Source organism: Aptenodytes forsteri, unplaced genomic scaffold, assembly GCF_000699145.1.
Source record: "Aptenodytes forsteri isolate BGI_AS27 unplaced genomic scaffold, ASM69914v1 Scaffold208, whole genome shotgun sequence".
Lineage (NCBI taxonomy): Eukaryota > Metazoa > Chordata > Aves > Sphenisciformes > Spheniscidae > Aptenodytes > Aptenodytes forsteri.
In genome coordinates, this window is record NW_008794963.1 from 4,335,924 (window position 1) to 4,348,984 (window position 13,061).

At 36.7% G+C, this 13,061-nt stretch overlaps 1 protein-coding gene across 1 annotated transcript in view; it reads left to right on the top strand.

Moving 5' to 3' along the window:
• Nucleotides 1-13,061, top strand: part of VPS13B (vacuolar protein sorting 13 homolog B) — a 512,636-nt gene that overhangs the window by 100,423 nt on the left and 399,152 nt on the right. Inside the window, 2 exon segments of the mRNA XM_009275488.2 lie at nt 3,380-3,574; nt 5,200-5,324. Coding sequence (XP_009273763.1) covers nt 3,380-3,574; nt 5,200-5,324 — 320 coding nt within the window.

Below are 13,061 nucleotides of genomic sequence, written 5' to 3' on the forward strand. Positions count from 1 at the left end.
GTACTAGTTCCAGCCAGGATGCCAGCAGGACTTTGGCTGTTACTGAGCATTTAACTGCTGAGTGACTAGCTCAGAGAGCCAGAAATGAAATTTTCTAACAGCCTTAATTTGTTTTATCTTCTGGGTATCTCCAGCTCAAGAATCCCATACTGGTTTTATTCCTACAGGGCTCCTTCCTCAATGCACAATGCTGAGGTACTGTAGGGATGAATCAGTGTTTTGTAGTGAAGACTTGCAGTAGGTTTACCTCTTGTGGCAGAGGCTGGAAGGTGTTTTATGGATAAGGGAAGGGACAGGAAGAAGAGGAAAAAAAAAATCAGTTTTTGATTGAGTTCAATTTCTAGGAATTTTTATCTGATATTAAACACTTCCAATGTGTTTTTCACAAGCAGACACTAAATACATGTTGCTTGTACTTGAGGACGAGCTTTTTTTTAGTGGGATGTATTTTGTAGAAGCTCTCAGTATCTGTGATTCCAATTAAAGCAATGGGAGTTAGGCTTTTATTTGTGAAGTACTTTGCTGTGCTAAACATTCAAAAATTGCCATTCAAACTGACTTCCAGAATTAGTGAATTATTTTTGTGTCAGCCTTTCTTTTCAATGATAAGTTCTTGTCTAAAATGGAGATGAAGTTGTATATTTTGAAGGTGTTGTGAAAAGAACCAAACATCTTTGTAACCACTTATATGTAAGAAAGGTGAAAAACATTTGAAAAAGCTTATTACTTTTTTTTTTTCCCCCCAGAGATGGATTTGAGTAGTATTTACATGATAGAAGGCACAGTGACATTAAATTATCTTGATAACGTAATAGATACCTGCTGACTAGGGGAGCACTGTCTAACTTGTTCTGTATTTTCTTATAAAATGTGCTTATTTACAGTATGTTTATGTGGTTTAAGATTGTATGTGTATGCACAAGAGGACAGAGTACGGGAAGTCTTAATTTATGGCGTTTCTTATAGTGTGGTTGTATAACCATTTTCATTGGTGAAGTGAAATACAATAACATACGTGTTAACACTTCACTTGGATTTCTAGTCTCTAGATTGTAACATATATAAAACTTTAAGTGTGTGCCATTTATTCGGTGAGCGTGCTTAAGGAGTGTGTATCTTCTTCTTAAATTTAGACTGCTTATCTTTGCAGTTAAGCTGGCTAGAGTGAGTGAACTGGTGACAAATCTGTTATCTCTTGATGTATTAGGATACATTCAGAAGCTTCTAATATTAGAAAATGGGACATTACCAGGTGCCTAATGGGAAGCATTATTTCATTTCAGCCCGGAATAGCCCAATGGATTGTGGTGCTTTTCACCTTATGGGCATGGGCATATGGTATTTTTATAATGGGAGAACAGCCCCGTATTTGTTGTAGGTGTGAGGCAAACAAGTTGAATTCAAGTGAACTTTTTTTTTTACTTGGAGTTTCAATTTACGTTTCCTGAGTGAAGTCAAGCCTATTTAAAACAATAATAATTTTGACTTTTAGACTGAAAGTCATACATACATCAGCTTATTGTCCTATTTTGATACAAGTTTAATAAAATTTTCAGATTCGTAGAGTAATTTGGTTTGGAAGAGATCTCTGGAGATGATCTCCAGGAGTCCAAAATCGTGCTCAAAGCAAGCCTGAGTAGAACAGGCTGCTGCAGAGGTTGTCCAGTCAAATGCTGAATTAGCTCCAAGGATGGAGATTCCATAAAAAGCTTTCCCGTAGACCTGCTTGGAATTGCCTGTGTTTCAGCTTGTGTCCATTGCCACTCATCCCCTCACGGTATACCTTTGATAAGAGTCTGGCTCCCTCTTCTCTGTACCCTCCCAGTAGACAGCTGTAGACAGCAGTAGGATCTCCCTTTGGCCTTCTCCAGGCTGAACAACTCCAGTTATCTCAGTCTCTCCCGAGAGAGAGCTCATGTGCTCCAACCCCATAACCACTTTGGTAGCCTTCCAACAAACTTATTCTGGTATGCCCATGTCTGTCTTGTACTGGATACAGTACTTCATTTTAATGGATACTGTGGAAAATATAGTTGGATGTTTAAAATTGTGATATTTATTTTTTTTGGAATGGCATCTTTTTTTGCTGAGATGTCTGGCATGACTGTGAATACATAATAATATATGGCAGTGTAAAGGTTAGATCAGCATGAATTTAGTATGGTGATAGCGCTTTGGAGTGATAAAAATGTAAGCAAATATTTTATAGAACAAAATACTTTGTGTATTCTTGTACTGGGTTGACCTTGGCCAGCTGCCAGATGCTCACCCAGCCACACTCTCACTGCCCCTTCTCAACAGGACAGGAGGGAGAGAATAGGATGGGTCAAGATAAAGAGGGGAGATCACTTACCAATTACCATTACGAGCGAAACAGACTCAACTTGGGGAAAAGGAATTTAATTTATTGCCAATTAAAATATATTTGGATAGTGAGAAACAAAGACAAGAATCAAAATAACACCTTTCCCCCATCTCCCCTTTTTCCCAGGCTCAGTTTCACTCCTTCATTCCCTGACTCTTCTACCTCCCACCCTGCAACACAGGGGGATGGGGAATGGGAGGTTGCGGTCAGTCCATAATATGTTCATGTCTGCCACTCCCTCTTCCTCACACTTTTCCCCTGCTCTAGTGTGAGTTCTTCCCACAGTCCTTGAGGAAAAATCTGCTCCAGTGTGGGCTCTCCATGAGGCTGCAGTGTCCTTCAGGGCATATCCACCTGCTCCAGTGTGGGGTCCTCCACGGGCTGCAGTGTGAATATCTGTTCTGGTGTGGTCTCTTCCACAGGCTGCAGGGAAATATCTGCTCCACCGTGGTGTCCTCCATGGGCTGCAGGGGAACATCTGCTCTGCTGCCTGGAGCACCACCTCCTCCCCCTCCTTCTTCTCTGACCTTGCTGCTCATACTGCTGTTTCTCACTTTTTTCCCCTCAGTCCTCTCAGCCTGCGTGACATTTTTGCCCTTTCTTAAATATGTTTCCATAGAGGTGCCACCAGCTTGGCCGATGGGCTCAGCTGTGTCCTGCGGTGGGGCTGTTGCAGCACTGGTGGAACCAGCTGGAACAAGCTGTGCCTGGCACAGGGTAGCCCCTGGTCTCCCCTCACAGAGGCCACCCCTGCAGCCCCCCTACCGCCAGCACCTGGGCATCTACACCCAAGACAATTATGGATAAAAAGTTTATACATAAATTTTAAACTTTGAAGAAATTATTTTGAAAAGTTTTGAGGATTCGTATTATAATGACCATAAGGCCATGGTATCTGTAAACAGTTTATTACATGTAGATTTGCTTGTGTGTGGGCGGAGGTAAGAGTATGTAAATATGGTAGATAATATATCTGTAGTGTAATAATTGCATGTTTTTTTCCCCCTCCCCTAGAACTTAAGTGGACTGTTAAATGCTGCAAGCTTCCAGCCCCTGCGGCCTTTACCTTCTGTCCGAATTTTGGTGGATAAGGTTAACCTGGAGCACTCGGTGCCGATGTATGCTGAGCAACTGGTGCACATGGTCAGCAGCCTTGGCCAGCCGTCTGACAACCTGCTTCATTACTGTTACTCACACTGCTATCTGAAGGTAAAAGAAGGCTTGAGATCTGTTTCTCATTGCAGTGTGCTGAGAAAAAGTTAATATAAGTATGGATAATCCTAAGTGTTAGTAGGTTTCTTGGGAGAAAGTTTTCAGCTTATCTAAAAGGACGTAAACACATTTCACAGAATGTCGTTGTTTGGGATTGCGGCTTCTGACCTGAGCCAAATGTTTTGTAACATGAACAGAGAACTTCACATGAGGAAACTACACAGACTGAAGCCCCAAGGTCTTTGTGGCAAGATTGAGTTAAAATAATTTGGAACAAAACCTTTCCCCTCTTCTAGGATAATGCTCATAGAATATGTAGATCGCGATGAATTACACTTAGAAACTTGATGGGATGTTATGAGGAAAAACCATCACTTTTAGTAGTATTGATAGAGCAAAACCATGATAGTGAAGGTATACAATCAAACACTGTGGCCAAACAATTTTTTTTTTTCATTATAAGAGGAAAACCCTCTGAATGTTCTCAGTTAAAGATCCATTGTGTGAGAGGATTTCTTATTGTGAGGTTGGGGGTAGTTTAAGAAGCTACTGAAAAATTGCTTTGAGATTTTTCAGTAGCTATCTGCTGAGATTTTAGTAGAATGAAAAAGTGAAATCTCAAGAGGAGTTTTAAAACATACCTTCCAACCTTTTAGGATGTGCTCAGGCAGTTTGAAACCTTTTGGGTACTACTGAAATGTAAATATTTACTACTAGTACTGTTAATTTTGCTAAATTTTTCAGTCCATTCCCTTCCATTTTGATATCTTAATAGAGATTAAAACAGTGAAATTCTTACTATCTGCATAAAACAAACTCTGTCCCGGAATTGCATGGCAAGCTTTCAGTTTTCTGGTTGACATGTTTACCTTCTGTCACATTTAAAGTGATTGGGATGGCAATGTTGCAAGTCATCTGTATGTTTTTCAGTTTGAGGGGATTTTTTTCTATTCAAAAAGTTTTTAGTAGCTGTTCGATCAGTATTTGCAAAATGTGGACTTCAATTTTGAGTTTTATAGGGTTTATTTGCTAGCTTTAATATAGGTCAAAGTGTTCTGTTCTTATGTGATGGTGGTACAGCATGTTAAAAAGTCAACTCTACAGCCATTTATTTTCCATATTGAACAGAGAAAAATCATAAAGAATAGTTGTGATGAACCTTTCTTTAGATGCTCTTATTAAGAAAAAAGCTTTGAAGGGAAGGTTCTCATTTCCTTAAATACCACTTTTTTTAGGCCAATGTTATTATAATTACAAAAAGTGATTTTATTTATTGTGTATGAAAGGCAATGTGCAATCTGAGAATTTAAAGGATATAGAATAATGTATTTTAGTTGATAAATTATAATTCAGCATTTTATTAAAAATTAGAGTGTAGTTAAAACTTACTTTTTTGAGCGAAGAAAATATTTTTATAGGTATTCCTATTGGAACATTGTTTTAGGTAGATTTTTCTAGTTATATTTGTGTTTCGGGGGAAAAGGAATTATCTAAAAATAATACACGATTTATTTCATATTTATTGAATATATTTAAAAATGTGTATATTATGTTATAGAAGTAACTTGAAAGTGATCTAATCATGTGATAGCATACACTTTGACCAGCTTAATTTGTTTCAGATATTTGGTTTTCAAGCAGCACTGACTTCTTTGGATAGTAAAGGATTGTACTGCTTCCCTGTTCCAGTTATCCCCTCATTCAGTACTGCTGTTTATGGCAAGCTGATCAAGTTTCCCAAATATTGGTGAGCATTAAGCGTGTACAGTGTATTTAAGTAATGTACTCAACTACTTTGCGTGTCTAATGAATGGTTTAAAAATGCCAAGCTCCATATATATCCCTAAACTTCTCTGTCTCTTCTATCATATTCTATTATTAAGTCTGTTATCATTAATAAATTTCTTTGTAAAGATAGCTGTTTTTAAACACCTTAGACCCCTGTTTGCTTGAGAGAACAGGCTACACAAGTCCTGTAGTAAATGGCTTTCTTCTAGACCTTGTAGAATTCTGTGAACCAGTTTCCATTCTTCCTTGAGTGGATATAAAAGCTGAAGGCAAGCTTGATGTGTTTAACTGAACAGGTCAGCTCTTTCTGTTTTAAACTCAACCAAATACTTTTATTTGTATTATTTAACCAAAAGACTTTTAATTCTGTTACTCATTACAGTTGGAAGTGTTTTAATATTGTGATCAGGTATTAAGCTGTTTGTAGTAGTTCAGATTTTAAATGCAAACACTTCTGTTCTGAAGACAATTTTGTGCTTTATTATAAAATGAGCTATATATATATTTTTTTTTTTAACTTTAATGCCATGGAAATTCAGTATTTAAATTTAGCTCTACAGGTTAAGTCTTGTGATTGTAAATGTCAGTGTGTAATAGTTTTTATTAATAAATTGTATTTATAAAAACTATTTTCAAGAAAATGCGTTTTGGCAATACTTTGGACAGGACATTAGTTTTCTTTATCCCTCGTTTTGAGCAATAGCTCTCTGTAATACTACTTTATGACTAAATCTGTGCGAAGAATATTACATAAAATTGACAAGATAACAGGAAAACAGGTTAATGTGTGAAATATTTTTGCTTCAAACATTCTGTGTTGTATAGCTAATTTGTAACAGTCATTTGTTTGTGAAAGTTTAATGGAATTTAAAAAAAAAAAAAGACTGTCTATGATTGTTCATAGTGCTACACAGAGAATATGTTAGTTTTTCTCTCACAAGCTGTGACACCGTGTTAAATATAAGAGGTTTTTAGCGCAATCAGCACACCACCAGGTGGTAGCAGCCTAATTGGCTTTCTCATATTTTCCATCAATAGTTTACAAAAGTACTAACCACTTCAAATGAATTGCTATTCTGTTGCGGCGTTTTGCTAAAAAATAATAAATGTTACCAGGATAACCCATAATCGGCACTAATCAGAGTACCTCAGTACTCTGGCAGGATTGACAGCCTTTCCTGACATGACCTGACATTTAACACTGAGTTCTGGTTAATGATCCTTGTTAGTAAACTGTGGAAATAAATTAGTTTTTAAATGCAAACTTAAATTTATTTAGTACATTATAAAACCCATGGTTAGTTGTGCAAAACAAAAGAAATTTTTTTAGAGATGAAAAATGGTTGAAAAAAATCTGTCATCTGGCAAGTTCATGGTATTCAAGTGCTAGTACTCTCTCATGAATGCACTTGCGCTCTCTTTTGTGTGTGCTTGTGCTCACTGCGCTCGATCTCTTGCTCGCTCATGCTTGGTTTCTTGCGCTTTTCCACATGCGCTGTTGCATGCTTGCCATCACGCTCTATCTCAAGTGCACGGTCTTGCGCTCGCATTCTCTCTCACTTGTGCAGTCTCTGCTTCTCTCTCATGCTTTCTATCTTACTCTCTTTCTTTCTCTCTCTCTTATAAAAATACATTGTATTACAGTGTGTGCCCAGCTGGAAAATAAAGTATGGTAGACTAATAACATAGAAAACCAAAAACAAACAGTAGTTTTGGGGAGTGGAAGCAGGGGAATGGTCCTGCCTTACAATAGCAAATAATCTGTCGGTATTTATTAGCATATCTTGTAAGAGCAACACTTATTGTGGTCTACTGTATTTTAAAATAATTTCAATAGCTTTCTCATTTTGTGATATAATATCTTTCTAAAGCTTATTTATTTATTAACAGTGTGAAATAATTATATAAAATTAACTTATTCCAACAATTTACCTAAACTAAGCAACACCAATTTGCGGGTAATAAAGTAGAAAACCAAATGAGTACAGCAGCAGCCTGGTTAAATGAAGTGTAGTTTGAAGTGAATAAAACTCCAGATGAAACGCATCAAATAGCACTTGAACTAAATCGAAATCAGCATGAGGACTGAGAGCTTCATTGAAGTCATGCAGTGAGTGAGAATTAGTCTGGTAGGATAACCTGGTAATGTCATTAAACTTAAATTCAGTCCTCCCCCCCAAATTATACCACCTGCTTTATTTGGATTTTTAGATTTCACATTCCAGAGTTTCTTAAAGTACACACATCTGATGCTACATGTGTTCTTCTATTTCTTCGTAGAAAATATATACCACAGACCATACCTTTTAAAAACAAAGACGTTTTATGAACTGTTATGGAATCCCTCAGGTAGTATGTTTTGAGTTAGCAGTGAAAATCTCAACTTTATTTCTGACATAAATCAGTAGAATAGCTTTCTTTTCTAGTTTCAATATAATAATCTCAAAATGTAGATGGTGTATTAAATACTATAGTAATATTTAGTTTTTAGAACTAGTTGATAAACATTGGTAACATGTTTTAATAGATAAAATTTCAGCAACATCAGCCCAGTAAATTCCAGTAAATAACCATAAAAGTTACAAAAGTGCTGTTTTGTTTTACCTACTAGATTGATGTCTGTTTTAATTTCAGTTAATACACTTTCTTCTTATTAAAGAAATGTGCTCAAGCTCACTAGTTAACTAAGTCTTTGACATCTTTTAAATTGTATAGCTAATCTATTTTTATATTAAAGTAAAAACATCTGGTCTTTTGTTTTTGTCAAGCATAACAAGATGCAAAATACAATGTTAATGTCAATATTTTACAACTACTTTATGTAGTGTTGCATGCCAGATTGTAAAGCAGCTTTCAAAGCTTTCAGGAAGATGTCAAAAAAAAACTGAGAATTAGCAGAATATGGTCGAGCCTAGAATGTTTGGCAATAAACATTCTTTTCATTCAGAAATCTTGAGAGGAATTAGCTGATTTCTTTTTCATTTTTTCTTTTGGCTACAATGTCTGTGGTAACAGATGAGGTAATTAAGTGTAAGACATTTCAGTGTTATAACCCTCATCAGTTATGCAATATCACAATATGCAAGAATATTAAAGTAACATTAAAGAATATAGATTCTGAATAGCCTTCCTTTATTTTTCTGATACCTGGATTGATAGCGAAGTGTGTTATCTGTATGTTTTGAGCTAGATACTGGTCCAGCTATGTGTGCTATTTTATTAGTTTTCTTCTTTTCTTGACCTGTCTTCTATAAATTCCCTTCCTGTGACAAGTGTTCCAGACTCTCGTTTTCCTTTATTGGGTCTGTGGGAAGGTTCTCACTTACTGTCTTCACCTGTGACAGCTTTTGAGACTCTAAACACTGGTGGAATAAAGTTATAAATGGGGATGATGTGATCTATCCCTGTATCCTTTCTATTCAGCTTCTTGGTCCAGTAGTCTATTCTAAAGGGGTCTGCTTCCTTGATAATGAGTCTCTTCTTTCTCATTTTGAGACCAGAGCAATAGCTGCTGGTTTGCTGTCTGCAAGGAAGCACCAGTATAGACTTGACTAATAGATGGTTGTGTTAAATTTGAGTGTGTGAATGAACCTTTTAGGAACAAATTGAGGACCTGCTGGGTAAATTAGTATCTAGGATTTCGTGGCCTGCATTTTAATTATTAGAGAGTACAGAGCAGTTAATTGATTGTTCTTAAATTTGTTATTCTAGCAGAACAAAAATCTGGAATAGAAACCTGCAAGTAGTTCTAGGTAATTACTGGTAAACAAACAAACAAAAAAAATCTTTGAGAGACTAGATGGATATTATTTTTGCAAAGGTTCTTTCTTTTGAACTGTTTTCTGCAGATACTGTCTTAGGAAATAATTTTCAGCTTAAACATAGGCAGTGTGCTAATCTTAGTCAAGCAGTTTCTGATGAGGAAGGATTCTTGACAGTATGACATTTGTTTTGTGTTTGCATTGTGTCTCTTTCCTTCAGTGCTTTTACTGCAGAGCTATCCATTATTGACAAAAGCTGACAAAAGTTTAAAATTTGCTCTGCTATTATAGGAAGTCACATGTATCATATGCTGGGCACCTCAGCTGCCCAGAGATACGATGTCACTTGTTTCACTTGTGAAAGCTGTGGATTACAGTCCTGACATAGTTATTTTATTAATATGTGCCCTCGCAGTACTGAAAGATAAGTACAGAAATCTAGATACAGAGATCCTCACATGGAATATATATGTGCAGTTTCTGTAGGCTTTGCTTTTATGAATCCTTAAGAACATTTACATAATATAGCTGTTCTTAATATTTCAACACAGATTTAACTGTAAAGGTAAATATTTACTATCTCTCTAGAATCTGTTACATTTACATTAGATTGGCACCTTAGGTTGTAACTTCTTTTGGCTAACCATTATACAAGGGTATTGAGAAACATACTTTGCCAGCAATCTGAACATCAGCGTTTTGTGTTTTCTTACCTGACTTCCTAGCTTTTGACTTTGTCACTGTGTAGTTGCCAAATGGTTGCTTTGTACACTTTACTATGTCTCTAGAATCTGTTACATTTACATTAGATTGGCACCTTAGGTTGTAACTTCTTTTGGCTAACCATTATACAAGGGTATTGAGAAACATACTTTGCCAGCAATCTGAACATCAGCGTTTTGTGTTTTCTTACCTGACTTCCTAGCTTTTGACTTTGTCACTGTGTAGTTGCCAAATGGTTGCTTTGTACACATAATTTAGTTTTAACTAAAATTTAACTTTTTTAATTTATAACTTTAATATTAACATTACAGAAACTGAGGATTCTAAAGACCTTGTGTTATTACTGTATAGATTTCTGCTCAAACCTTTGTTACTGTAAAGGTGTTTGTATTTTTATACAGCTTTACTTCCATTTTCTTCCATCGTGCATCCCTTACAAGGCAAACATCCCCCTCAATCAAAGCTACGTAGTGGTATGCCATACAACTGTATTATTATTGACAGAATTCATCATTAGACTCCTTACACGATCCAGTATGGTCATTATAAGCTCCTGTATGAGTCATGAAGTGCACCTGCTCATGTCTGCTTTATGGGTCATCTTGAAAATCCTGTGTGCATTTAATGGTATCACAATGAATTGACCAGAGTGAGAGCAATTCATGTTGATTCACAAGCAGTGTGGTAGATGATCTGGCTTCTTGCACAGTAAGGAGTTCTTTAGAAAGGAAATTAGCTCCTGCTGACGTGGCCTTTACCAACAAGGTACTATTGTGATGACAGTAGGAGATTTTAGGATTTACTGCTCACTGAAGGGAGGATTAAAAGTGTATAATGGGGCATCAGGTGAACTATCTGTCTTTGTTACTTTTTTGATTGAAACATCTTCGCAGGGCATGTCCAGTGGAGTAATGCTGCTTAGAACTAGAAATCACAGTAGATTTCTGAGCTTGAGAGTCATGAGACATAGCCGTCATGCAGTTCAGTGCAGTTGTGCTATTAAGAGGCGAGCGGACCCTGCTGGCAGGAAACACAGAGCCAGATATCCACAGACTGTGAACATTAGATCATAAATCTAGGAAGTTTTCCAATAAATTGACACTTGGGTCTTGATTTTGGCAGCCTGTTTTATTGACTAGTCACAGTAAATCAAGAGTAATGTCAATTTAGATTGGATGTGGATTGTGTTTCACATGGGCAGTTGAGGGGCATGCTTGGTTCCTGGGTCAGAAGCAGAAACAGGTTGAAAACACATGAAACTCATTTTGTAGCATTCAGTTATGACTATTAGTTATGTCAGTAATTGGATATAACTGCCAGATGAAAATTCAGGGTATCCTTCGAAACAGAAAGGATCTGAGATTGCATGCCTGAACAGATGTCATCAGTGTATGGGACAGGAGAGAGTTTCAGCCACATCAGCATCATGTGAGTTAGAGCTAGCATGTGTAAAAACCTGTTTGAACTATTGAGAAGTGCCAGTGATATGGGCAGTGCAAAACCAGACAGAAACAGTCATTCTCTTGGTTTCTGCAGAGGTGGTTGTGTAGAATTGCCTCAGATGTGAACAATCAGTCTAGGGAGTATGCTGGATTGCTTCAGCATTGTGTACTTCTCTGGCATTGCCTAGAAAATGCATCGGAGAACATAATATTAAATCAGATTTTTTTTTCTTAAATTTATTGGTAGCTGGTTTTGGTATGGCTTTGTGAGCAATGAACTTGACACTTTCAGAAATTTTGGTTTACTGTGCATCTTTGTGTTTGTTTGAGGAGTAGGTATGTCAATATATCATAGCAAATGGTGAACAGTAATATAGGGTGGTTTAACAGTTTTAACAGGAGAATGATTTTTCATTGATAACACGGTTTAACATATCTTTCACTATAAAAGTTAAAGTAGGCCATGCTTGTGTATAAGGATGAAGATGCTTAAGGAACTTGTGTGGAACATTTTCTAATCTGCAGTGATATTAACGTATCAAGTTTCAACATGAACACTTTGGGGCACTTTTCAACTGCACTTTTCTGGAAGGAGCTGTTGTCAGTTACCAAGAACAACCCTCTGTCCAGGAGGGGTTTTGCATTCTGAGTACATGACTTGCAGCTTGATTAGTGTGACTACAAATTAACTTCAGTTGGAAACCTCTAGTTTAATTTTTTTTTTTTTTTTAAATCAAGTCCAGATCTAATGTTACTACTTCTCAGCAGATGTGGCAGGCAGCATTCAGCAAATCTGTTAAAAGTGCACTTTTAATCAATGTAAATTGGAAGCAGTTGTATTTTTTTTTTTTTAGTATTGTCCATGAGGAGGAAATTCAGCAGAGTTGACAGTAAAGGGTGGTCATTTGTAGTGTTTCCAGTGTAGTTATTTAGACCAATTAATTGTCAAGGCTCTTCAGTGAAAGTAAATTAAGCCTATTAACTAATATCTGTCCAGGGAAAGTGATTGCACATCGTGAATATTTTATCCTGGTTGTTGTAACTGTTGCCATCAGTATTTGCTGGCAGGTTACTTTAACTTATTTTAAAAGGTGTTGCTAAGGAAATAACAACAGAAAAAAAAGCTATGAACAACTAGGATAAATGTGCTTGAGGAAAAATGGTGAGGAAATTTCCTTGTACACAAACAATACACAAACACTTAGCCTAGAACCAAAGACAGATCCTGATCTATGAGAAGGACTATTGCCATAGAAAAGCAGCAGCACATCTGGGTCCCAGAGGGAACAAGCATGAGGAGAATACAGCAAACAAATTATACTGGACACAGGACAGCATGTTTTTCCGACCCAGAGATGAACACAGATGCAGTAAAGCTGCTAAGGTATTATGGACAGCTGAACAGGTGAACATGCACATAAGCCTTTATATTTGGTTTATATATGAGGAACAGGTGCTGTATTGAACACATGCTAATGTTTGGACCTCCATTGGGCCTGTATATTCAGTAGGCATTGTCTGATTTTCATTAGGTTTTAATCTTCTAAATAATATCAGCTCCCAGTTTCTGAACTAGTTTTTTTTAGTATGACATGTTTTGGATGAGAACATTAGAGGGCAATTTGAACAAAAAAGGAAGAACAAGAGAACAACTGAAGTTGGGCTCATGTGGGATGAGGCCCTTAAACAGTAAACTATGAGAATAAAATCTGTTTATCAGAACAGATTTGGAAATCAGTTATACCTGTTGCAGGTGCTTCTGATATTGAT